This window comes from Sminthopsis crassicaudata, chromosome 6, assembly GCF_048593235.1.
Source record: "Sminthopsis crassicaudata isolate SCR6 chromosome 6, ASM4859323v1, whole genome shotgun sequence".
NCBI lineage: Eukaryota > Metazoa > Chordata > Mammalia > Dasyuromorphia > Dasyuridae > Sminthopsis > Sminthopsis crassicaudata.
The window spans coordinates 36,161,885-36,186,335 of NC_133622.1; the positions used below are offsets into that span (position 1 = coordinate 36,161,885).

Below are 24,451 nucleotides of genomic sequence, written 5' to 3' on the forward strand. Positions count from 1 at the left end.
TAGTTAGATTCACAATTACAAAAGAAGAGAGAATATAGGAACATGGGAATATTCACCCTCGCTTAGAGAAGAGATTATTTAACATAGGTCAGAAAAAGAATAGCAAGATCCCATGAATGAAAATTCTTCAATGAAAGTCATTTGAAGTATGATGAGAAACCTCCAGGAATTAAGTTCCCAAAGAAAAGCAATATTTAAAAAAAAGATTTATTAAAAGCATTAAAAAATGCTTTGTGGATGCACAGAAAATTTATCAACAAACAAACATTTTTCAAAGACAGATATAGATTATGAAAGCAAGCTTAATGAAAGATGAATAAAAAAATCTAGTATACTCCTAGTATACTGAAGCCCAAAATGAGCTGATGAAGAAGAATAAAGATAACTTTTTTCTATATTAAAAAGGATCGAAGAAGAGAGAAGAATACTACTTAGAGTGGAACATATGAATATAATTGTTTAAGAAAAAGTCAAAGCTCTTCAACTTTGTTTATAGTTTTCTCCCTACCAAAGAAAGTGCACTATATACTAGAAAGGACAAGATAATGACTAACAGGAAGTGAATGTTAAAAATAAATAGAGAGATTATAAAAAAGAAAAACAAAGGGCTAGCCTTGATGACTTCAAATCATCTCATTTAAATGAACAATATTGTAAGGTACCTGCTAAAAGAAATGGCAGATTAATTTCCAGTTTCACTTGTTCTTTGTTGTTCCAATGGATGGAAGTAGGAGCCATGTCTAAAAGTTACAAAGGGGTGAAATTATGTTGAATGTAAGAAAAACTTGTTTAAAAAGCCATGTCCAAAAGTAGACTGATCTGTCTCAGGAGTCGGTATGTTCTACTTATATACATTCATCTTACAGAAAATGGTGTCTGATGACTTATATAGTATGCTAAAGAGTAATACTTATTTAAAAACAAGTTTTACAGAATATGTTCTAAAACCTCTCTCCCAATTCCAGAGTTTAACCCTAACCCTGAACAGAGATTATTAAAAATCATCATCAATACATTAGTGATTAAAACTTAATCTGTCTCTTCAGGATGCAACAAATATCTTCTGAATTTCATAGCCAGCCTCTTTACCTTAATCATTTTCCAGTGGACACATAATAAATTCATGGAATTTAATATTTTCCCTGTTTAACTCAAACTTACAAAACCATAAAATTTTCGAGTTGAAAGGAAATTAAGATGTACTTCTCAGTTCAGAAATGAACTGTTGTCATGCTGACGACTTTGTTAATTAACAATGTCCTGCCATAGCTTTTAAATCTTCCAGCTACATAATATGGAGATGAAGTCTAATTAGTCTTTTATCTTGTGAAAGACCATCACTTTAATTAAAATTTAGGAGCAGTAAGGTTTTCTATGACCTCCATAACTATTACCCACTAACTAACTACAATTAAGCATTCTACCTAGATTAGACATTTGCATCCTCAGTGTGAAGGAGTCAGCTCAGAAAGCCCTTCCAGTTGTCAAATTCCTACTTCATTTATTAAAACTATTCTGTTCCTGAAACATCATGGGGGGAAAACTCTTTACTTTAATGTGATATAATGAAACTCATAGAGTAAGAAAACAAACAAAAAAACTAGTGTTTCCGTGAGCTTCATTGCTTTGAAAGCCTGTTAAAAGTAGAGTATATCACCCTAAAGACTATTTCTCCCACAGGCAAAAGAGCCCTCAATTTCTTTTACTGGTTTTTGGGGAAGTTTCTGCCTTTTGGATTTTTCTACAGAGACAAGGTAAAATAAAGGGGGACTGTGTAATTCCAGCAATAATTGAGAAAGAGATGGTTGAAGGTGACATGACTGAGCGAGGCAGATCATGTATACTAACTCAAAATCTTTAGACACTAATATCCAGGTGCCTTTAGTAAATATAAACCTGGCATAAACACATGAGTGTGGAAAAGAGAGGGAATGAGATAGAGGGGAAAACAGAAGGGAATCTCCAACCAAAATGGCCTTTGTCTTCTGCGATGAACAAAGGGCATGACATTTTTAACACCGCCTGAGATGTTTAAATCATTCCCCTTTCAGCCAGGGAAAAACACTTCTTTTTCTAATATTATTCTATTAAGGGTGACACAGAGCATGTCCTTGGGCATATGTATTACACACTGATTTAGTGTAGCATTTGCCCAATCACATAATGAAGTAAATGGTGCACAGGGCAACAGGCAAAAGCAGCAACTCAGATTAGAATCAAATCGTGTCTCCTTAGGTACCAGAAAGGCTGATGTCGGGGCATCTGTCTAAAGACATTTCTTGCCCCATGACTACCTACAGATATCTCAATACAATGGTTTTTTTTGTTTGTTTGTTTTTCCTTATGTCACATTTAAATATTGATACCAATCCCTGAGCTAGAACACAGAACATGATCATTTTTGCCCATAATGTGAATACAAGCTGTAAGTACACAGAGGTGAATATGGCCTGACCAATCACAAGGGAAATAAGTAACATTAACTTAACAGTGTGATAACACATTTCTGCCCGCCAGCTGACATTTACTCACATGTTTAAAGTTCCCCTCTCTAGGCCTATTTTTAAATCTTAGAATCATAGAATGTTAGAGCTCAAAGGGAGCTTAGAGGTCATTTACACTAAATGTTCTTTTTACTGAAGGGAAAACGAGGACCAGAGAAATGACATACAAGGTCAAGTACTTGTACTTTTTCACTTTTTGATGCTCTCTTGAACTGTATGTGATAACAAATATCCTGTAAAAATGAACTGGTTTAGACTAGAGGACATCCCATTAAATTCCCTTTCGGGGATAAATCTATAATCCTTCAGTAGAGGTAGAAATTGGTGTGAATTGAGCATGTTTTAGACACTAAAGAAAAACAAATTGTTGGAAAAAGAAATAATATTTTCACATATCCTTTTTCTAAAAGTGTTTCTACAAAAAGCAAATTCTACTTACAGAGGTTTGACTGGTCCTTATAACTACATAGAAAAACAGCTTTTCAATAAGTTAATTTTTCTACTTTAGTTCTTTAGAATCCCAGATCTATGGGAACTATAGAAACTTATAACTCATTTCTCTAATTGGGCCTTCTATCAGTAAACTCCCCTCAAACAAATGGGACAAGATACCTAAAACAGCCTCAGATATTCTGAGATGCTCCAGCGTGCACAATGAGTCGATGAACTGAAACTTTTTTTTCTAGATATCTACTTACTTTTGACTTCCTAAAGTTAAAATTTCATTATTGCTGCCAGGAGGTTGGCAAAAGGTTGCAAAGTGACAATCATCTGAGTCATCGACAGAAGGCAGATGGCTGCCAGCTATAGCTCCCCTTCCTCTCTAAGAATATCTAAAAATCATTGTCGAAGAAAGTATGTGGCAATAGCCAGCTGAGAGATTGAGTTTTTTATATCAACTAATAATTGATCACCAGTAATTACTCCTCTTTGTGTTCTTCAGGGTGCTATTAAAACATATGGTAATGTATTTGGAAGCATTTTCAAGGTTCTAGCTATTATAAATATTATTTCTAAGTGGAGGTTTTAATGGTAAAAGACCCAAGGTCCTTATTTTGCCCTTACCACAATAGTTTGTGATCAAAAAGAAGCTCCCAAAACTTTCCAAGAAAGTATTTGGTGATGTAAGCAGCAGACTTCCAAGGCTTTTTTTTTTCCCTCCAAGCAAAGTTTCCTGACCAGGCATCTGACCCAGAACTAGATTAGCACTTGTAAGTATCCTCTATGGACTACCTATATCACAGTACCCTGACTATTTCAAAAAGCTAATTCAGGGTTTATAGGTACACATGAAGATCAGGAGCTCCAAGAGCCAAACAAATATCACCTACTCCCATTCTAAGTACATCCCGTTAAAGCTGTCTTCCACACTCCTACTTCTATCAGTTCTTCTATAGTAATGCACAATTATCAGAGTGAAAAGTCAGAAACTTTATAATTTAAAATCCCTTTAAAATCTAATTTCCTATTTAATAAGATGTAGGTGGCAGGATTTTAATCCAAGTCCTATCCTTGGACTATATAGTCAGAGCTATTTCAATTGCACAATTCAATTACAATCCTTCCTGTGGAGAAAATAGTTTTTAAAACTTGCTAAATCTCTCAAATTCAAGCCATTCAAAGCATTATATGTTGTAGAAAACCAAAATATAAACCAGCATAAAACATAGAACATATATTATCTTTAATATTGAACTAATAAACTGCAAGTGTATGAAATAGTTTCTTTTATTGCATTTAAACCATTTAAGGATTAGGTTTTTTTTTCTCTTTCATTAAAAGCAAAATTATTCCAGGCCTTCAAATAACCAATCAGCCATGAATTGTATTTGTTTTCTTTTAAGCTTTTCTTTGCAAATTGCTTCCCAGTGTATTTCATTTTAACATCTAGATACAATTTCAATTAAATTACACAGCATTAGGCTTTGAATCCAAGAGTATCACTAAAAGGGAAATTATGTTCAGAGGTACATTTAGCCTTCATACTCATGGTTCCCAATGAGGCTAATTCAACATGACTCCAACAGGAGGGCTTCCAATAGTATTTTTATATAACCACCTAAAGGTAACATGAGTCCCAAGGACTGCACATATACATAACTTTAATGTTTCTTTCTGGTTGGAAAGTTGTAAATATAAACTAGATTCTGTACACTACTCAAGCTGACATAAAAATGCTAACACAATTCTTAAGGGAAGGTTTCATTCCAAAGGCAACATTCTGAAGGAGGGCAGGTAACATTAAGGACCAAAAAATAAATTGTAATTACCAAACACAGTTCTAGCTGGAACAGATTCTTTATTTATCCAGAAGGAAACTTGAGAAAGAATCACAGTCATGATGCATGGAATATAAGTCTGAATCATGAAATAACCCATTTTCCTTCTGAGATGGAAGTAAACTGTCATAACAATGTATTCACCTATAAAATAAAACAGGAGGAAAATGTGTTACTGGCTCTGCATGCTACTTTTTTCCATATACATATGTCAGACTACCAACTCATAACTGAAATAATAATAGCATCCAAGCTTCCCAACACAAGCCAGAGGCTGTGAATGTTTCAGAAAGAGATGCTGAAAGGAAACTGAACTTCACCTTTTTTTTTTCCAATGTGATTATCTGTTAACGTAACATATGGGGCTAATAATGATAGTTTTTTTGGGGTGAGTGATTATGGTATAATGGATTCTTATAAGCTCATTTAGCACTCAAAGATATAAGGTACAGCCTATGGCATCTTAATTCTTTGCATAGAAAATTATAGATTAAGCCTCTCTGATTTAGATGGATATATTGATAACAACGGGAATTTGTATTTATTTTGTTTGCTTTGTTTAATTTTATTTGGAGAGGGAAGGCCTGACATTTCACAAGTGCAAAGAACACTTTGCATGAAAACTTCCTCCATGAAAGACTGGCAATTTTGTGATTAAACATCTTAGAAAGTTTCAGGGAATTAACAGGGAATCAGTAAATTACTTGCTATGGTCATAGGATAAAGTGGGGGCAGTAGTGGAAGGAGTATCTCTTATTCTTACTCCAAGGCCAATTCTCTCTCTCCACTTCTTCTAAGAATTTAGATCAATAATTTCAGCAAAGACTTTATTTCTGTGTGTTATAGCATTTGAAATGAAATCAATATAGTTTCTATGTAACTATACCTGAATATTTACATGTTCTACAGTTATAATTCTGCCTTGACTTTTTAATTTTCTTTTTTTTTAAATGGACCTAAGAAAAATAAACATTTGAATTACTACTATCTGTCTTTAAAAAGTATTAATTAGGTAATCTAAAAACAAACTACAAAACCTCCATAAAAGTTTTTTGGGGAAACTTTGGTTCCCATTACCTGACTATATAATCTATGATTTCAGAAATTATCCACATGTTTTTAAGGTGATACTGTCCAAGAGAAAACTGGGTAATTCATTTTTAGAAATGCAAATGAGATAAGTGAACTTTAAGTCTGAAAATTAAGGGGAAAATCATTTTCAAATAATAACTTGGTATTTTCCTTTTAAATAAACTAAAATAAAGTCTTTTATTTGTTTTCACATAAATTCTAAGAGCACAAAGAGTATAAACACTTTTTATACTTGTTAACTATATCTAATGTAGGGAGAACTTTAAAGCACTACCTTAAAGTTTCTTGGGCATGCCTTTATATCATTTGCTCTTCTAAATCAAAGTAGAAATACAAATTGAGCAAGACAAAGATGGCTCTGTAAAAACACCAGCAACGTCAATGACCTGTAGAATAAGCTTTACTCTAGCCATCTGAAAAAATAAAAAATCCCCTGTACCATGGATGTGTGTTTCAATCGTGATACACCCCTTTCTAACTCTTCTGACTGTAATATCATCTGGTTTCCTTGGTGGATTATGACTCAAATACCAGACAGATCCTTCGATGAGTTCAGGTATACAATTCTAAGCTATACTTTCTATGCCATTCTGCTTCTGTGGGCTTTACCAAATCCTCTGGAACAATGGGTAAGATAAAACGGCACTGCAAGTGCTAGATCTCAAATTCATTCTGATTGCCTTACCTGTAATAGACTTGATGGTTTCACTGGACACTGTCTGCCCAACAAGGTCATATTGAACTAAGCTGGAAGACTCCTTTGGAACTTCCACAGACTTCTCGGGACCTTTTGTCCAAGTATAGATCATCTCGCTCTTTGGGTAAGCATCTGGACGCCAATGCAAAGTAAGGGATTAACTTTAGGGTTTCACTCTTAATCAATTTCACAATGGACATGCTGGACTAGCAAAAATTGTTGGAAAACAACAGCCTTTTAACTTATATGGGCTCAGCTTTGAGCCTCAGAGAAGTTTAATATCTAAATAAGCCTTGCAATTCAGCAGGATTTCTTTTGTTCAGGTCAAAGGAAAATAAACTAAAATGCTGTGTCTGCATCACTGCACCTGGAAATGTGCTGGGAAAAATACTAGGCAGTCCAACTAAAATCTTTTCTATTAAAGTTAAATAAACCCACTCCTTCCTCTCTCTCATCTCTGACTTCTCTCCCATATTGGACCATAACTTACTTCTTCCACCTTAATGCAAAATTACTAATAAGAAGAATACCAGAAGCTATTTATAACAAAGGATGCTATTGTTGGAAGAGATCTCCAGGGGTCACCTAGTCCAGCCCACTGCCTCTGGGCAAAGCACACTACATCTAAACCACTCTACACAGATGACTGCCTATGCTTTTTTTTTAAAGCTCTCCAGGGAATGAGATTATATAAACAGTTGCACTACCTTTGAACCTTTACAATCAGGATATTTTCCCTAACCTCTATTGTAAATCCCAGTAACTGTCATTTAAATCCATTTCCTCTTGTATTGTTATCAGTGTAAATAGGTAACAATAGACCTTCTCCTAAGAGAACTTAGCCACAAGCCAGTGCAACATAATGAACATGGGGCATTCTCATGGCTGAGACCTGACAAGAACTTCTCCTTGACCCTACATAAGACTGAATGTTCTAAAAAACTACAAAGTCCATCCAGGATCTCTCCTCTCCTTCCTTGGAATTCTTATTTGCTTCCATGGTTTAATTATCTATGAAGAATAAATGAATGAAAAAGCAAATCACAATATTACTCATAGATCTTAATCTTCTAATCCTTCTAAGTTCCAGACTTGAATTTCCAGATTCCTTCCTAAATGTACCACTAGTACCTCATGTTCCATATGTCAAAAAACAGAGTTAATCATCTTCCCCCTTAAATCTGCTTCTCCTTCTGAATCTCCTTCCTATCTGTGGGACCAACTGGTCCCCAATTTTCCTAATGTCTAGATTTTTTCACACTTCCTTTTCTTTCATCTCTCACAGCCTATCAGTTCAAAAAGGATCTTAGATTCTAACTCTTCAGCATGTCTCAAATTCATATCCTTCTTTCGATTCCCACTACGGCTATCTTTTATATGTGTGTGTGTGTGTGTGTGTGTGTGTGTGTGTGTATATACATATATATATTTTTTTTTTGATAACTGCATTTGAATACAATTGGTTTTCTTTATAATCTTATATATTTTATTTTAAAAACCTTACTTTGAGGAGTCCTTAGACTTTATAAGACTTTTAAAGGGAGTCTATGATATATGCAAAAAAAAGTCTTCTTTGGCATTTCAGAGTTTCTTCCCTACACTCTTTCCCCTTTTAATCTATCCTTCATACTAATGATAGAATAAGCTTTCTTGAACTAGTTCTGTATGTATAATTACTTACTACAACTTTTTGCATCTGTATCATATCTCTCTTAAAAAATGTAAGCTTCATTGTTTTAAACATTCTCTCTCTCTCTCTCTCTCTCTCTATCTCTCTCTCTCTCTCTCTCCCCCCTTCCCTCCCTCCTTCTCTTTGTCTCTGTCTCTCCTTGTCTCTCTGTCTATCTCTGTCTCTCTATCTCTTAAACAAATTATCCCTCTCTCTTAAGCAAATTATGAAAACCACCAGGAGTTTTTTTTTGTGTGTGTATGCATTCCTTAGATATAAAAATAGACAGGTACTTTTAAATAGGTACATAGCACTTATTTTACAAATGTTTATTTAATGAATGGAAGAGAAGAATAAGTGCTAATAATAAGCACCATGCTCTTTATTTCAATCTTACAATAATAACAACAAAAATTTTAGATTTGAAATAGAGGCTAATAAGTTATTTTCCCAATGCTATCTAAGAAAAATTGCATAAAAATGGATATCTAAATGGATATACTACCTGGGTCTTAAGGTTATGTTTATACAATGAAGTCAGCCATAGGCAAAAGCTCCTTCAAAACTGAAGAACATGTTCTACATTGAAAGTAAGTCATTTAAAAAAAAAAAAAAAAGCCATGGACAGCAGGGGAGTCTCCTGTGGATCCCAGGACTGCAAACTAGATTTTGAATTACTCATACTCATGATAAATCACTCCATTCATTTATTACTCCAATGAAAATGATAGTTATATCATTCTACATATCATTCTACTTCCCGTTTTTGTTTTTTTTTCTCCTACAGCACTTACCTAAAGGAATGATCACTGAGTAACCCTAACCCCATCCCATACGTCTCTTATAGAGAAAAATTGAACAGCCAAACTGAGATGTCATATGGCAGAATTCTGTCATTTCTTCTAACCAAATTATCAGCAGACACAAAATCTCAAGGATCCTTCAAATAAATTTGTGTCTCTTTATTTGAAGATTATCAGTTTATATATGAGTAATAAACTGAAAACCCAGTCTTTCACAACTTGTATTGCTTTTGCTTCCCCCAAAAATTTGAATCTATAAATATGACATTTTATCCATTCCACCAAACAATAAGACTTAACAATTTTGGAATGATTCTTGACATTCCTCTCTCATACAAACTGTGAAATGCCTTACAAATACAAGGTACTTTATAAATCTTATTACTGAATTAATTGAATTATTAATAAAAAGAAGCTTTACAATTTTAACTTACAACTCCCAAATTTTAAGGGACATGCATGACCATCCATGGGGAAATCCACTAATCTCATGGGGCACTCTGCACTTATGGTAAGCCTACAATGAAACACATAGAATAAAAAAAGATTTAATTATTTTCATAATCAACTTTATTTCTTAATATGCATTAAAATGTTTAAAAAGTTTATCACCTCATTGTGTATAAAATGGTGCCATTTCTCATAATTCTAAAGAGCTTGTTTGGAGCTGTCATGTTATGGGAGACAGATTTTTTCCCATTCCTGAAGAAAGTATCAGGTGTCCATACTTTAGTTACCATCATATTGTTCAGTCTTAAAATTTCAATGGGGCCATCATACTTTAATCTTTTGTCAATCCATGTTTGCCGGAAGAAGACATCCATTGTGTATTCCTAGATGGGCAAACCACAGCAATCCCAAATACAAGTTATTATGCAAAAATGAACAATTGAATACATAGACACATATGCACCTAATACCACACTAGTAAAATAAAATCAATAGGAGCAGACATTTACAAAAGGTACTATCACAGAGTTCCAGCAGTTAAATCATGTTGTATATGTCTTGATACTTCAGTTTCCCACATTAGATAAATATATCACCGTATATATTTAATCATTCAAGAATAATTACTATAATTCAATAAAATTGCAGGAAAGTAGAAATTACACTTTCACTCTAATATATCAGGAAGAAAATGAGATAATGCAGTAACAATTGCCACTGATTTTTTTTAGAAGAGTAAATTAAAAGAATAAAAGCAAATCAACAGCTCAAAACAGTTTGTGTTCAACAAATTACTTAAAATTAGAAAGTAAATATTCACTATTTTAGATCGTATATATGTGATTTAAAGATACTACTAAGCATCCACTATACAAGCCAAAGATCTTTATATAACCTTAAGATTGCACACTTAAATGGATGAATTCATTGTGACAGCTACCAGAGTTTGGTATACTAAGCTCTTCAAGCATTAAGGGGGAAAAACACTATACAATGGGTGAAAATGAAATGCTAAAATATGATCCCTCAGGACTGGGAGATAGTTTTGTGCCAGAAATAATTTCAGCTGTTATAATCTCTAATTTTCTCCATCTCAGTGGTTCTCACAGGGGAAAAAATCAGTTCATAAGATTGCCATATGGGGATAGTAACTATTGTTTTTTTTTTTTTTTTTTGTTCCTTTTGTAAAAGAAGAATCCAGGAAAAAATGTACTCAAATGTTAGGGTTGAAGTGCAAATGCTGTGACTCCTCTTGACAAATATATGGGTCTAATTACTCATACTAGAAACAGAGCTTCTCTAACTCTTCTGATTGACACTGAAATAAACATCCATTTCCTTCTGTTGTGTATGGTTTTTCCTAACTACAGAAAGCTATTTTAAATTTCTCCAACACCTACCATTTCCACATCAGAAACAGGCCCAAAGCTGGTGACATATATGTCAGTTTTCACTTCTGTAACAGGACCTAGTAGATAGGAAATAGATAAGTGTGAAAAAGTAATCATTAATTTTACAAAATAACTGAGAGAGGAAATAATAGGAAAATACACAAAGCTACTTTAATTATTGCCTTTAAGTTTCCAGGAGATAAACATTGCTAAAAGAAAAAGAGAGACTTGTTTTTTACAAATATGAATATATGCTGGTAATAATATTCAGTTAAAGTGAGAAGTAAAATTCCAATTACTTACCAAAAACTATTGATGTCCTAGATCAAAAAATTTAGAGGTAAAAGAGCCTCAGTGCTCATTCAGGCCAACCTTTTCATTTTACAGATGGGGAAACTGAGGTTCAGAAAAGTCAGTCACATGAAATACTCAAGGTAACACAATATTTGAACACAAATCTTCCTTTTCAAAAATCTAGTCTTTTGTCCACTACTGCACACTGTCTCTCAAGAATTTAATACTAATAGAGCCTCAGAAATAGTTATATTTATCTGTCAATCTAGAAACACTATCTTTTTAGAAGAAAAATTTAAAGAATAAAGTAAAGCAACAACCAAAAAAGTTTTATATCCAACAAAATAAGGTAATTTTAGGAATTAGAGGTAATTAAATAAATAAATTCCTTAAGGAAGGAAGGGAGGGAGGGAGGAAGGAAGGAAGGAAGGAAGAAAGGAAGGAAGGAAGGAAGGAAGGAAGGAAGGAAGGAAGGAAGGAAGGAAGGAAGGAAGGAAGGAAGGAAGGAAGGAAGGAAGGAAGGAAGGAAGGAAGGAAGGAAGGAAGGAAGGAAGGAAGGAAGGAAGAAAGGAAGGAAGGAAGGAAGGAAGGAAGGAAGGAAGGAAAGAAGGAAGGAAGGAAGGAAGGAAGGAAGGAAGGAAGGAAGGAAGGAAGGAAGGAAGGAAGGAAGGAAGGAAGGAAGGAAGGAAGGAAGGAAGGAAGGAAGGAAGGAAGGAAGGAAGGAAGAAAAAAAGAAAGAAAGAAAGAAAGAAAGAAAAAAAGAAAGAAAGAAAGAAAGAAAGAAAGAAAGAAAGAAAGAAAGAAAGAAAGAAAGAAAGAAAGAAAGAAAGAAAGAAAGAAAGAAAGAAAGAAAGAAAGAAAGAAAGGGAAGGAGGGAGGGAGGGAGGAAGGAAGAGAGAGAGGGAGGGAGAGGAAGGAAGGAAGGAAGGAAGGAAGGAAGGAAGGAAGGAAGGAAGGAAGGAAGGAAGGAAGGAAGGAAGGAAGGAAGGAAGGAAGGAAGGAAGGAAGGAAGGAAAAAAAAATTAAGGCCTGAAGGTGCTATTCTGAACATCTCACAAAGAAAGCAATATCCATAAACATCTTAGTGTTAACACTATCTTGGTAAGTGTATTTTTACAAGTAGAATACAAATAGAAATAGTTGTCTGTGATAACTTCTGTGTTAGCTAAGATCTTTCAGGTTAAACAGACATTAAACAAAAGGCTTATTTGTCCTGATCGACAGCAATTATCCCATGATTTCAGAAGAGCCTCTGGCCTTTGAGTGCCATGGGGAATGCCAGATGCTTCTGAGTGATCTTCAATAGACCTAGGTCCCCTATGTTAAGGAGGTAAATCATTAAAGGGTGGTTAACATGGAACTTGCTAATGTGGAAGGGGAAAGAAATCCATAACAGCTGCCAGAAGTCATACATCTTCACAGAAATATGATTATTATTAAATTGCTCAGAGACAGGAAAACAGGATGGTAAATCCATGAGATATGAGGATCAGTTGAAAGTACTTGGAGAAGAAAAACAATGGATGGAATAATGGAACCAGATTCAATAAGAGAGGAATCTGAATCTCGCCACATAGAGTCACTGTCCATATTACTAAGAGCAAGTCATTTAGACTCTCTCATATTCAGTTTTTCACCTGTAAAATGGAGACAATAACAGCACCTCCTTGATAGTGTTAAAGTGAGGATCAAATAAGATAATATGTGGAAATCATTTGTCACACTTTAAAGCATTAGATAAGTACTAGCTATGTGAAGAGAAGATTTAAGGGGACCTCGACCACAACTGTCTTCACATTTTTGAAGGACCACTTTCTGAAAAAAGGGAATCTACTTGTTCTGCTCTTTAGAGACCAGAACCAGCAGTAATGGGCAGAAATTTCAGAGATGAATTTCATCTTAAAGTGAAGAAAAGTCTTTTGAGAGCTATACTTATCCAAAAGAATGAACTGCTTGGGGGAGTAATAAATTCTTCCTCAATTAAGATTTTTACAAAAGGCCAATGAGCTCTTGTTAAGGTTTATGTAAGTTTTTATAAAAAAAAAAAAAAAAAAAAACCTTTTATCAAATGTCCTTTGACAGATAACAGGAAAAAAATCATTTTCGTTCATTTACACCTCTGAAATTCTATGATTCTACCTGATATGAAAAAAAAAAATCATCAGCTGGTAAAACTAATACCTATGTAAATGGGTCATGAGGATATGGCCAGTAAGTTTAAAAATATAATCATTCAGGTAGGGTAATATGTTGATAATATTGGAATTATACCAGAGAAGTCTAAGACTACTGCATGTTGTATAATGTCTTTAAGCTTTATATATATATATATATATATATATATATATATATATATATATATATATATATATATATACACACTCTGGTATATATATATCTATATCTATATATAGATATAGATATATATATATATATACGTACATATCTATCTATCTATCTATCTATCTATCTATATATATATATATATATATATATATATAAAGTAGAGAATAACACTCCTAGGTTGGAACAGTTAAGAGAAAATGTCTTTATTACTTTTTATGCCACTTTTGAAAAGAACTAAAAATGGACATTGAAAATCATTTGTCATTTAAAACTTTTATAGAGAACACAAATATGTTTGTATATGTGTATCTGTAGAAATACATATATACTTATATATATTATATATACATAAAATTATATGTCTGTGTATTTTTCTAATGTACTGCTGTTTAATCACTCCTCTTATACTGTTCTTGTGAGAATAAGCTTTTATTTTAATCACAATTACACTTTACTTTACTGGTTTTTAGCTTGTCGGAACTTTTTGAATCCTGATGTTTTCACTTGGTGATCCCATCAGCTCCATGGATTTGATTATAATCTCTATACAGATAAAATTCCAAAATCTATATATCCAGGACTAGTCTCTCTCCTGAGTTACAACCATTTGTCTCTAACTGCCACTTACATTGCACAAACTTGAATTCTCATAGGTATCTTAAGATCAACATGTCCAAAACAGGACTCATTATTTCCCTCCAAACCCCACTCTAGTCTGAACTTCACTATTACTATCAAGAGTACCACCATCATCTCATAGATCTTTACTATGAAATAGTGAACTCCTCAAACATTTTACCCACTCCATTGTCTATGGCTGTACTTTTGCAATCCCTGTCCTATACATAAAATATTCTGTCCCCTCACCTCTACCTCTGTGTTCCCCTGGATTCTTTTTTTAACTAAATTCAAAACCCATCTTCTGAAGGAGGATCCCATCTACTAATGAGTCCTTTTCACATTATCTTCCTTCAAACATGAACTCTTTGAGGGTAAGGGCTATGTTGTATTTCCAATTCTTGACACATGGCTGGTACATATTAATTGATTAATCAATATGGTTAACTTTCATACCATAGATCAGCTATCCTTCAAAGCGTTTAATTATCTACAGATCTGGTAAGCATGCTTTCAGTGCTATCACAGGAAAAAAAAAAGTGAATAGTAAGCAGGGCCAAGGAATAGGGAATTTAACTAGAGATATTCCTCCCTGTTAAGCAAGAACAAAGTATTAATATTTGCCCCTGTATCTCAGAGGAATGTTCATCCCTATGTAGTCTCTTCTCTGGAGAAGTGCTAGGATGTAGGGTTAAGAGATCTCATTTCTTTTATATCATTGTTCCCATCAAATTCATGAACAGATTTGGGTTGGATCTAGAAGGCTAGCCCCTGCATCTTGAAGCATTAATACTGGGAGAACTGTAAAACCAGCCCTGTAACTGCCAGGATGCTAAAAGCTCTTTGTGCCCTGGAAAATTAGGATTCTGAGTTGCCCTCTAAACTTTTGAAACTAAAAAGATCCTGTGGATCTTTTCACGTGGAATAGGAAAAACAAATCAAAACAGAATAAATCACAGAGATCATGAACCACAGACCAATTCTTGGTCTGAAGAAAAAGAGAGCCTTAAGATCTTTTCCCATGGAGCATCAAATCTCTACAGATACTATAAGCTAAGGAGTGACTGAATGAAACAGGGAAGCAAAAAGAAGGTGACTAAAGTCAATAGAACTCTTGTTTCTGCAGCCAATCAAAGAACCTCCTCTGCACCAAGTGATTAGCCAACTGGAACTAGTAATGGAATGCCTACTCAAACTCTACAGTCTCCCCAAGGCACTTCCCACCTACAAGTCTCCCACAAGGATTCTTTTCAATTTCTCCACATTGTAAGTTGAGAAAGCTGCTAGGATATGCACATGCATGAGACCTTGATTATTTAAAGAAAAAAACTTTTAAAACTTCTTATTTTTGTACAAAAAAAAAAAAACTACAAAATGCACAAAAACATCAAGAAGTCCATCTAGCAAAGTACACTCGAAACTTATATAAAAGACTTTTTATAGAAATGATTACAAGGCATTTTAAGAATAATTCAAATAACAGCACTGAGCACAGTCCTTGGCACATAACAGATGGTTGATAAATATCTGACTGGAGGGTTATTCATTCAGGGGTGGGCTACAAATACAATGAAATTTATGATCCTCCTAAATTAAGTTACAGTTTTAATATCATGCATTAAATTACCAAGATAATTAAAACATCAAGATAATATTTTATAGAGTTAAAGCTTACAATCATATGAAAAGATAAAAGATCTAAATTCACAACTGAAATAATCAAAGAGGTAGCAATGAAAAGAAAATAGCACTTCCAGACTTCAAATGACACTACAAATGAGCTAAAATCAAGACTCTTTGGTACTGAGTAGAATAATATAAAAGTAAATTAGTGAAACACAATATATAAAAAAGAATCAGAATTAATTTAATTCAATAATAACCTAGGATTTGCTAAATCAGTGAATAAATTATTTAGGAAACAACTTCCTATTTGAAAAAGAACCAATGGAATAACTATTTGTTTAGCACAAATTAAATTAAGTATCTGATACCATATATAATTGTACCATAATAAATTCATAATGAGTATACAATATAAATGTTAAATGCTACACCATTAAAAAAATTTTGAGAGAATCAGAAAAAGTACCATTTACATATAGGAATATGGGGAGAATTCTTAATCAAAGGAAAGATCAAATCTATTTCAAAAGGAAAAAAATATATTTTAATTATGTGACATTGAAAGGATTTTTCATGAAAACAGTAACATGATAATTTATAAAATAAGCTATTCATTTGGGGAAAATTCTTAGCATTCGATATTTTGACAAAGTAATAATATTCAAAATATATAGAGAACTAACACAAATCCATGATTAAAAATCCATTCCCCAATGAAAGCATATAAACAAATAGTCTCAAAGGCAGAATCACAAACTATACAACCACAAAAAGGATTGTTCCAAAAGATTGCTTTTTGTTTTGTTTTTAATCTGAGGTTTCATCTCCCACTCAGCAAATTGTCAAAGATAACAACAGCTAGGAATAAATGGTGAGGGGGTTGTGAAAAGACAGTAACACAAATATAGTGTTGGTAGAACTATGAATTGATCAAACCATTCTAGAAAGCAATTTGCAATAATATTAAAAGAATAACTAGAATGTCAACACCTTTTGACTTAAAAATCTCACTGCTAGACATATAGTCCAAGGAAGTCAAAGGTATTTTTTTTAATTCAATAGTTTTTTTTAATCCATAAAATCTTTATAATTGTACTTGTGAAACTAGCAAAGAACTATGAACAATGTAAATGCTTATTAATTGGAAAAGGGCTAATTAAAACTCCCATGCATTAAAATGAAGTGTCACTGCACTATAAAAAGCTAAATGTAAAGAATAAAGTATCAAGGATCCTAGAGAGAGAAACAGGAGGTAGCATGAGCCAGGTAAGTCAGGACACCCCCATCACCCTGGAAAACATCTCTCAAGACACTGATGGAGAGAACCCAGGCCCCTGAACCAAGAACTCTGGCAATAGAAATGTCTCCATGCCCTTTCTTATGCCATTATTCTGTGGAGATGCAGCCTGGTGATTGTTCCTGCAAGTACCATAGCCACAGCTACAAAGGATCCAGGACAGAATATTCTTGCCACCAAAGTCCTTGGCATTCAAAAATATTGTCAACATCAATAACTGTTGTGATCTTTATCAAACAAAAAGAATCATTGCTTTCTGCTTTGCTGCTGCACCCTAAGATACATGGGACCTTTCTATATGATTTGCAGCTGAAATCTTCCAGGTGTGTCAATTCCCTTGTTATAAAATGTGAGCACTTTGACAGCAAAAACGGCTTTGCTTTGGAATGGACAGCTCCAGTAATTAGAATAGTGCTTTGCATGTAGTAAAAATTTAATAAATGATTGATTTATCCATTACTCAACATTGAGAAATATAGAAAGATTTGTAGTAAGGGGTATGAAGTAAAATAAGAAGAATCAGCAAAATAATATATGCAATAACTACTACATTGTAAATATATAAAATGTAATTAAAAAGGACATAGGGGCTGAGGTGAGCCAGAGGGAGAAGGGAAACTGTGTAATTACCATGATCAAGAGCAGTATTGAAAAAGAGAAAAGAAAATAGACTTTTCAATCTTTTTTTGCAGAAGTGGGAGATCATGAATGTAAATATTATATATATGTATATATATATATATATATATATATATATATATATATATATATATAAAAAGACCCAACTGATAGAATGTTTAGTTTTGGGAAGCTAGGTGATAGAGTGAACATAGTGCTAGATTTATGCTCAGGAAGACCTAATTTCAAATCATATCCCATATACTTATTAGCTATGTGCTACTGGGCAAGTCCCTTCACCTCAATCTGCCTCAATTCCTTCCTCTGTAAATGGAGATAAGAATATTTCCCAGGACTATTAAGAGGACAAAATGAAATCATATCTTCAAAGTGCTATGTAAAAGCTAGCTTTGTTATTCTGCTGAAATGATTTTTTTTTCTTCTTCTTTTTAAATGCTTTGTTATGAGAAATGGTTTCTGGGGAGTCAAGTAGCACATATTTGCAAATAAAGTTGAGATTTAAAAATTATTTCACACATAGCATATTCAAGCTATGAATTACATGAATGTTCTAATCAGCTATATAATTTGTCAAATATCCCTGCATCTAAGTTATCAAAGATAACTATCCATGTTTACCTTTTCACAGGACAGTTTGTAAAATGACAAAGCAACTTTCTCCAATCCCTTATTTATAACAAACACATACCTCTGAAAATATGACTAATTAACATCAATACAAAATTCCTATTTTCATAAGAAAAAGCAGGTTTTCCAATGATCAAAAGCAGGTTAAAACGCCTTTGGTAGCCTTCATCTCACCAATTTTGGCCTTTAGTTATAACCTCTCCCCTCTCTAGACTTCCTCTATGTTCCCACCTGGGCCTCTACCTTCATATCAGTCTTGAAGTTGAAAGGAGTTTTTCTCTCTTCAAAATGACCAACTTTCAAAAGGAAACCAAATATGACCTAAAGATAATTTCAAATATAGTCTAGCAGCTTGAAGCAAGACTGAGACCAAAATATCATAACCTATTCTTTTAGAAAATCAGGCTAGTGACGAGATTCCTAAGGGATGATATAACCATGTCTTTTATTTGTATTAAATTTTATCATTTTCAAAACATTTCCACCTACATCATCTCACATGATCCTCAAAATGACCCTGTTGAAGCTGGATCATAGGATCCTAGATTTCCCTGGGCAAGGGAAGTTTTCTTATCCTGCTCTCCCAGCAAGAAAACTATAACTTAGGGATGCAAACATTTTGCCCAAGATTGTATATGTAGGACAGGGGAGAATTGGGAACAGAACAGAAGGATTCTGATTCCTTAGCACTTATTCCTAGTGTTACATGGGTAACACCTCTTAGGACAGGAGGAAAAAGAAAAAGCACTTACTATGTGCTACACCTGTGCTAAGTGCTCTACAAATATCTTCAACTGATCCAAATAAATGAGACATGGAATAAGCACAGTATAAAATCAAGCCTTTCTGCTCCGTGTTGCTAGCTGAGTCACAGTAAGAGACAACTCAAAAAGCTATGTTTAGCCACATATAATTCACTCCAAAGGCTTTATGTAGCTATCAGAGCATTACTGAAATCAGTTTGGGGATTTTGATGGATATCAGGACTGGGACATGAGGTCAGTTTTGTACAGAAAATGAAATGTATGGTAGCAACTATCCAGTGACTAGGGAACTTTATGCTGTGCATTAATTTTTTAGCTGGTATACAGAGATGTTTACTCGATGATTACATGATTTTACTAATTCAGATCTAGTTGTATGACTAGATCAAAGAGCTATTAATAGTTCAGTGTTAACATGGTTGGGGGGGTCTTCAATGGAGACCCCGAGGATCTCTGCTTGACCCTCAGCTAGTTAACATTTTATTTATGATTTGGATAAAAGCATCCAATCAAATCTGCAAGTGTCATAAAGCTAGAAGAGACAGCTAATATCGTATATAGCAAAGTTGGGATCCAAAAAGATCTTGAACAGAAAGAGTTTTGGAATTAAGATCAATCAATCAAATCATCAAAATGTATTTATTAAATAAAGGTATACTATGTGACAGGTACTGTGCTCATGTATAAAGCTATAAACATAAAGAATGAAATTTTGTTTAAACTCTCAAATTTGGGTTCAAAAAGTCAATTTCACAAGTACACATCTGAAATCCTTCCCTACTTGTGACTTCAGGCTACTCACTTAATTTTCCTGTGCCTCAATTTCTTCATCTGCAAAATGGAGGGATTAGACTAAATAGTCTCTCTTTTTATTTAAATCCTTGATTTTATTGTCTAGAACAAGTTTAGCACAATTCAGCAGGAAGATATTGTGACAACTATCACAAAATTGATGTGACAAATTCCACATGTCACCATACTATTTTTTAGTAGCAACTAGTTTCCTTCCTAAGCTGGGAGTGCTTTCAGTGGATCATATATACAAATCTGGTCTTAGAGGTTTATCATTCTTGATCTTATGAGTTATTAAATACAAGCTACTAAAGCCCACTTTTTTAAGCTTCTCAAAGAATTTATATAATCCAAAAAGTAATGGAGAGTGCTGATTTTCATGTGAGCAATCTTTTTTTATAAAACTTAGCTGTTCACAGATGTCAAGAAATACTCCTGAAATTGTACATATCAAAGAGATTGTCTTTTGATGTAAACGTGGGGGGTGTCCTACTAAGTATAGCAAACAAAAGCCTTCAAAATACACAATAAATGCACTGTGAAAAACAAACAAAACACAATGATCAAGTACAATCCCCAGCTTTTGAATGCCAAAAGAAAAAGTGCTATGGTTGAGTCTCCCTATATGCCCTCACTGCATGAAAGCTTAACTTATATAACTATGGGTGGAAAAGAAGCTGAAGCAATTGAGTCATTGAGCTACATCAGTAACTCCACCTACTGAATTCCAAGTCTATCTAAAAAATACATTTTTCAGCAGTAATTGCTTCAGTGTGAACCAGGATGAAGCTCAGAAAGATTTAGTTAAGGCTGCTTGTAGTTCAAATTAGCTACCAGAATGCTGAGTTCTTCATCTTTTTAATGAAAGTCTCTTAATGGTAAAAATTTGCTCTGTGATATATCACAGAGCAAATGTATGTATTTTTGTATGTGTGTATGTATGTATGTATATGTCATGCATATATATACATATGTGTGTATATATTTATACATATACACATATACATACACATACGTACATCTGATAGCAATTGGCTTTCTTATGAGGCTGAGAATTTGGTAGCTTCTGGATCTAAAGAGAGAAATATACATGTATATACATTTTTATATAAGTGTATGTGTTTGTATATATCTAGACACTCAGATATGTGTGCATATGTATATATATAGTATATATACGTATATATGTATGTGTGTATATATATTTTTATTATATATATTATATATATATATATATATAAATTTATCTCATGAAACTTTGTTTTCATATAATTCTAAGCAAACATAAATGGGTGGGAAGGCAGGTCAAGTAGATTTGTGTTTGTAGGAGAAAGGAACCTAACTTCTCCCTGCAGCCCACCCCCCCCCAATAAATGATAGCTTAAACCTATGATCTTCCTAAATTATCTTCCAGTTCCAATAATATAGACTATATTATCCATTAAACATTTCAAGGAAGCATGGGAATTTCTAAATCTGCCTAATGTTACATATCAAACTCTCGAACTTATATCATTTTTATTCCTTCTAGGATTCTAAAAATGATTTTGTAAATAATAGATTATTTTATTTATAATTAACTATAAAGTATGAATTAAGCAACAATATTAATAATTCACATATTTATAGTTTTAAATTTTATAAGACGATACAAGATTTCATTAGTATTGAAAATTATTCTGCCAATAGAAACTTTGAATTATCTTTAATTTATGTCAATCCTAAAGAGATACCTGAGCCATAAAAAGATTAAAGGTCTCGTCCTAGGTCAGATAGTTTTGTCAGAGGCAGATTTCTAATTCATGTCTTTTTGACTCCAACATCAGAAAATAATTTACTATGCTCCATTTCATCCCATAGATACAAGTTATGCATTAATTGTCCTAATAGAGTTAAGAATAATAGTCTCCTACTACATTATAATTTTTTTTAAGAAAGGGGACCACGTCTTTTACTTAATACCTCTTAAAATGGTTTGGCACAGTATATCAAACACAATAACCACTTAGTTAAGTTGAATGGTGTGAAAAAATATTCATCATGTAATGGTTCTTGCATGATGTCACTCTATGTTTATAATTTAGAGCCTTCTAGGACTCATTTTTGAGATGCAGAAAATAGAAACATGAAACCAATCAATTAATATTGAATATGATTAATAAAAGATGACATTTAATGTAATCTCCATAATTTTCTGCACCAGAACATAAAAAGAGCCTTTTTTACAGCATACTGCATCAGGAAGACACAACTCCTACAAAGAAACAATGTTTTTACTCCAAATGGGATGAAAATTTAGTGGGATATGGATTAGTCTCTAAAGGACTCTGGTTTTTCCACTCCTACTCTTTCTCAGATAGCCTTTCTCTCAGCCAAGCTTATTCCAACTAGAGCTATCTCCTTTTTTGGGGAATCTTTCAGGCTAGAAACCTCCATCTGCCATACAACCTTATAGATTGGGATTTCCATTTTCATGACATCAGCACTGGAAGAACAAGTATTCTTGACATAGTGGGACTTTACACTGTTCTATACAAGAACTATTCCTCTTCTGGCTTCCTCTACTCCCCAAATGTATACAGTGAAGAAAAGATGAGTGATACAGTTTGATGTAATGATAAATAAAAAGTCCTAGGTGTGGTCTCTCTCAGAGGCTAAGATTCAGTAACTCACCCAGTCATAACAAACAATTGGTGGAACTCAGATTGAATTTACATTTTCTGATTTCATAAGCCATTGATCTTTCCATTTTATCATATTGAGCCTTTAAAAAGAGGGGGTGGAGTAGGGAAGATTACTCCCCAGAGCAAACAATCATAAATTACAATAGGAAGTAGTAACCCATATACTTAAAGGTAAATATGAACAGAGTAAACCAAAAGTGTCATACTCAAGAGGGCCAGCTCCATGACTGAGCCAGATTAAAATGTAATGAAAAAAACATTTAACAAAATAAATAACAACATGAGGCAGCAAAAATTGTCAATTTGTGGTTTTGCCCATTCATTTCTATTTGAGTTTTTATACAAACAATGGAGATGTGTCCATTTCTGACAACTTACTATTTTATTTTGGCCCTTAGAACTGGCAAAATGTTGTCTTTTTGATAGTCTTTCTCCAACTCTATTTCTGAAGCCCTTATCATTGCAAATTGAAGAACAGAAATCTCTCCACTGATGTTACAGAACTACAATGAATGGTTTTCTTCCCAATTTTGAAAAATGAAATAAAAATTCACAAAGCACATATTATATTTCAGGCTCCTAGAAACTCCTTTCCACAGCCAGGGCACCTAGACCCTTAGATTTGTCTCAAAAATTCTTTGGCAATATTTCTAACATATCAATGTCCCACAATTCAGAGGATCACCTATTAGTATTGGTTCAAAGAGTGAACTCCTAGGTAGACCAGCAAAAATTTCAAGAAAAGGCTCCTTACCTTTTGTAAGTTGCAAATGAACACACTTGAAATCCTGAAATATAAAGTCTATTTGGGTAGAATTAAGCCAAAGCTAACATTTTTTATGGAGTTCTTGTATGTAAATGTAACATTTTCAGAGGGCTTTGTTTGGGTGTCAAGACTGGGTAGAATGTAAGATTAGGTAAGAGTAATAAATTCACTCTTTTTATTCCTTAGGAACACAAATTCGCTTTAAATTGTCAAGCCCCCTAAACCAAATAAAATAACCATTAGGTTTAATGGCACATGAATTCAGATTGAAGAGTTTAATAGGCTCAGTAAGAAAGTATCTTATTTAGTAAATGTGTCTAATAATGAAACTATCAATACTATTTAACAGCATTTTCTATGTATTACCATGATGGGCAAAATATATATGTCCTTTATCTCTAAGTAATTTACAAAATATTGAAAGTGTTCTAATTGTACCAATATTAGGGTATTACCAGGTCCAACTTTTTTTTTAACCCAGGATAATACTGATAAACCTGAAGCTTTAAGTATTTCTCACACACACACACACACACACACACACACACACACACATACACTTACTCTCTCTCTCTCTCTCTCTCTCTCTCTCTCTCTCTCTCTCTCTCTCTCTCTCTCTCTCTCCACCTAAAAATTGTAGTAGATAGAGAATTGAATCTGGAGTCAGTAAAAGCTAAGTTTAAGTCCACCACCAGGCATTAAATATCTGTGTCACCTTACTAAGCAAGTCATTTGATGTCTGTTTATCTCAATTTTCTCATCTTTAAAATGAGATAATAATCCCATCTATCTCCCAAGGTTGTTAAGAGCAAAAAGTCATAATATTTGCACAGAGCTCTGTAAATCTTAAAGCACTATGTAAATGATAAGCTATTGTCATTAGAAATAATATGCTACATACTGAAATAATTCTTTTTCTCAAGCAAAGTATTGCAGTTTAAAGATTTTGGGGAGTAGGGGATGGAAAATGCATGGAAGATAAGCTCTTGATACATTTGAAAAATAATACCAACAATTTTCACCTTTTAAGGTTTTGTGATTGGTTTCTGGATCTCTTAATTTTGCAGAACTGAGCAATCATATCACATACATCATGATTCATTTTGATGAAAG

General features: G+C 33.5%; 1 protein-coding gene across 2 annotated transcripts in view; it reads right to left on the reverse strand.

The window, feature by feature from the left end:
- GABRA4 (gamma-aminobutyric acid type A receptor subunit alpha4) overlaps positions 1-24,451 on the reverse strand; it is an 80,213-nt gene that overhangs the window by 50,331 nt on the left and 5,431 nt on the right. For both annotated transcript variants that reach the window (XM_074272361.1, XM_074272363.1), the window contains 5 exons: positions 10,895-10,962; positions 9,657-9,877; positions 9,479-9,561; positions 6,561-6,704; positions 4,775-4,927 (listed from right to left, as the gene is read on the reverse strand). In XM_074272361.1, the coding sequence (XP_074128462.1) occupies positions 4,775-4,927; positions 6,561-6,704; positions 9,479-9,561; positions 9,657-9,877; positions 10,895-10,962 (669 nt within the window). The remainder of the gene's footprint in view (positions 1-4,774; positions 4,928-6,560; positions 6,705-9,478; positions 9,562-9,656; positions 9,878-10,894; positions 10,963-24,451) is intronic.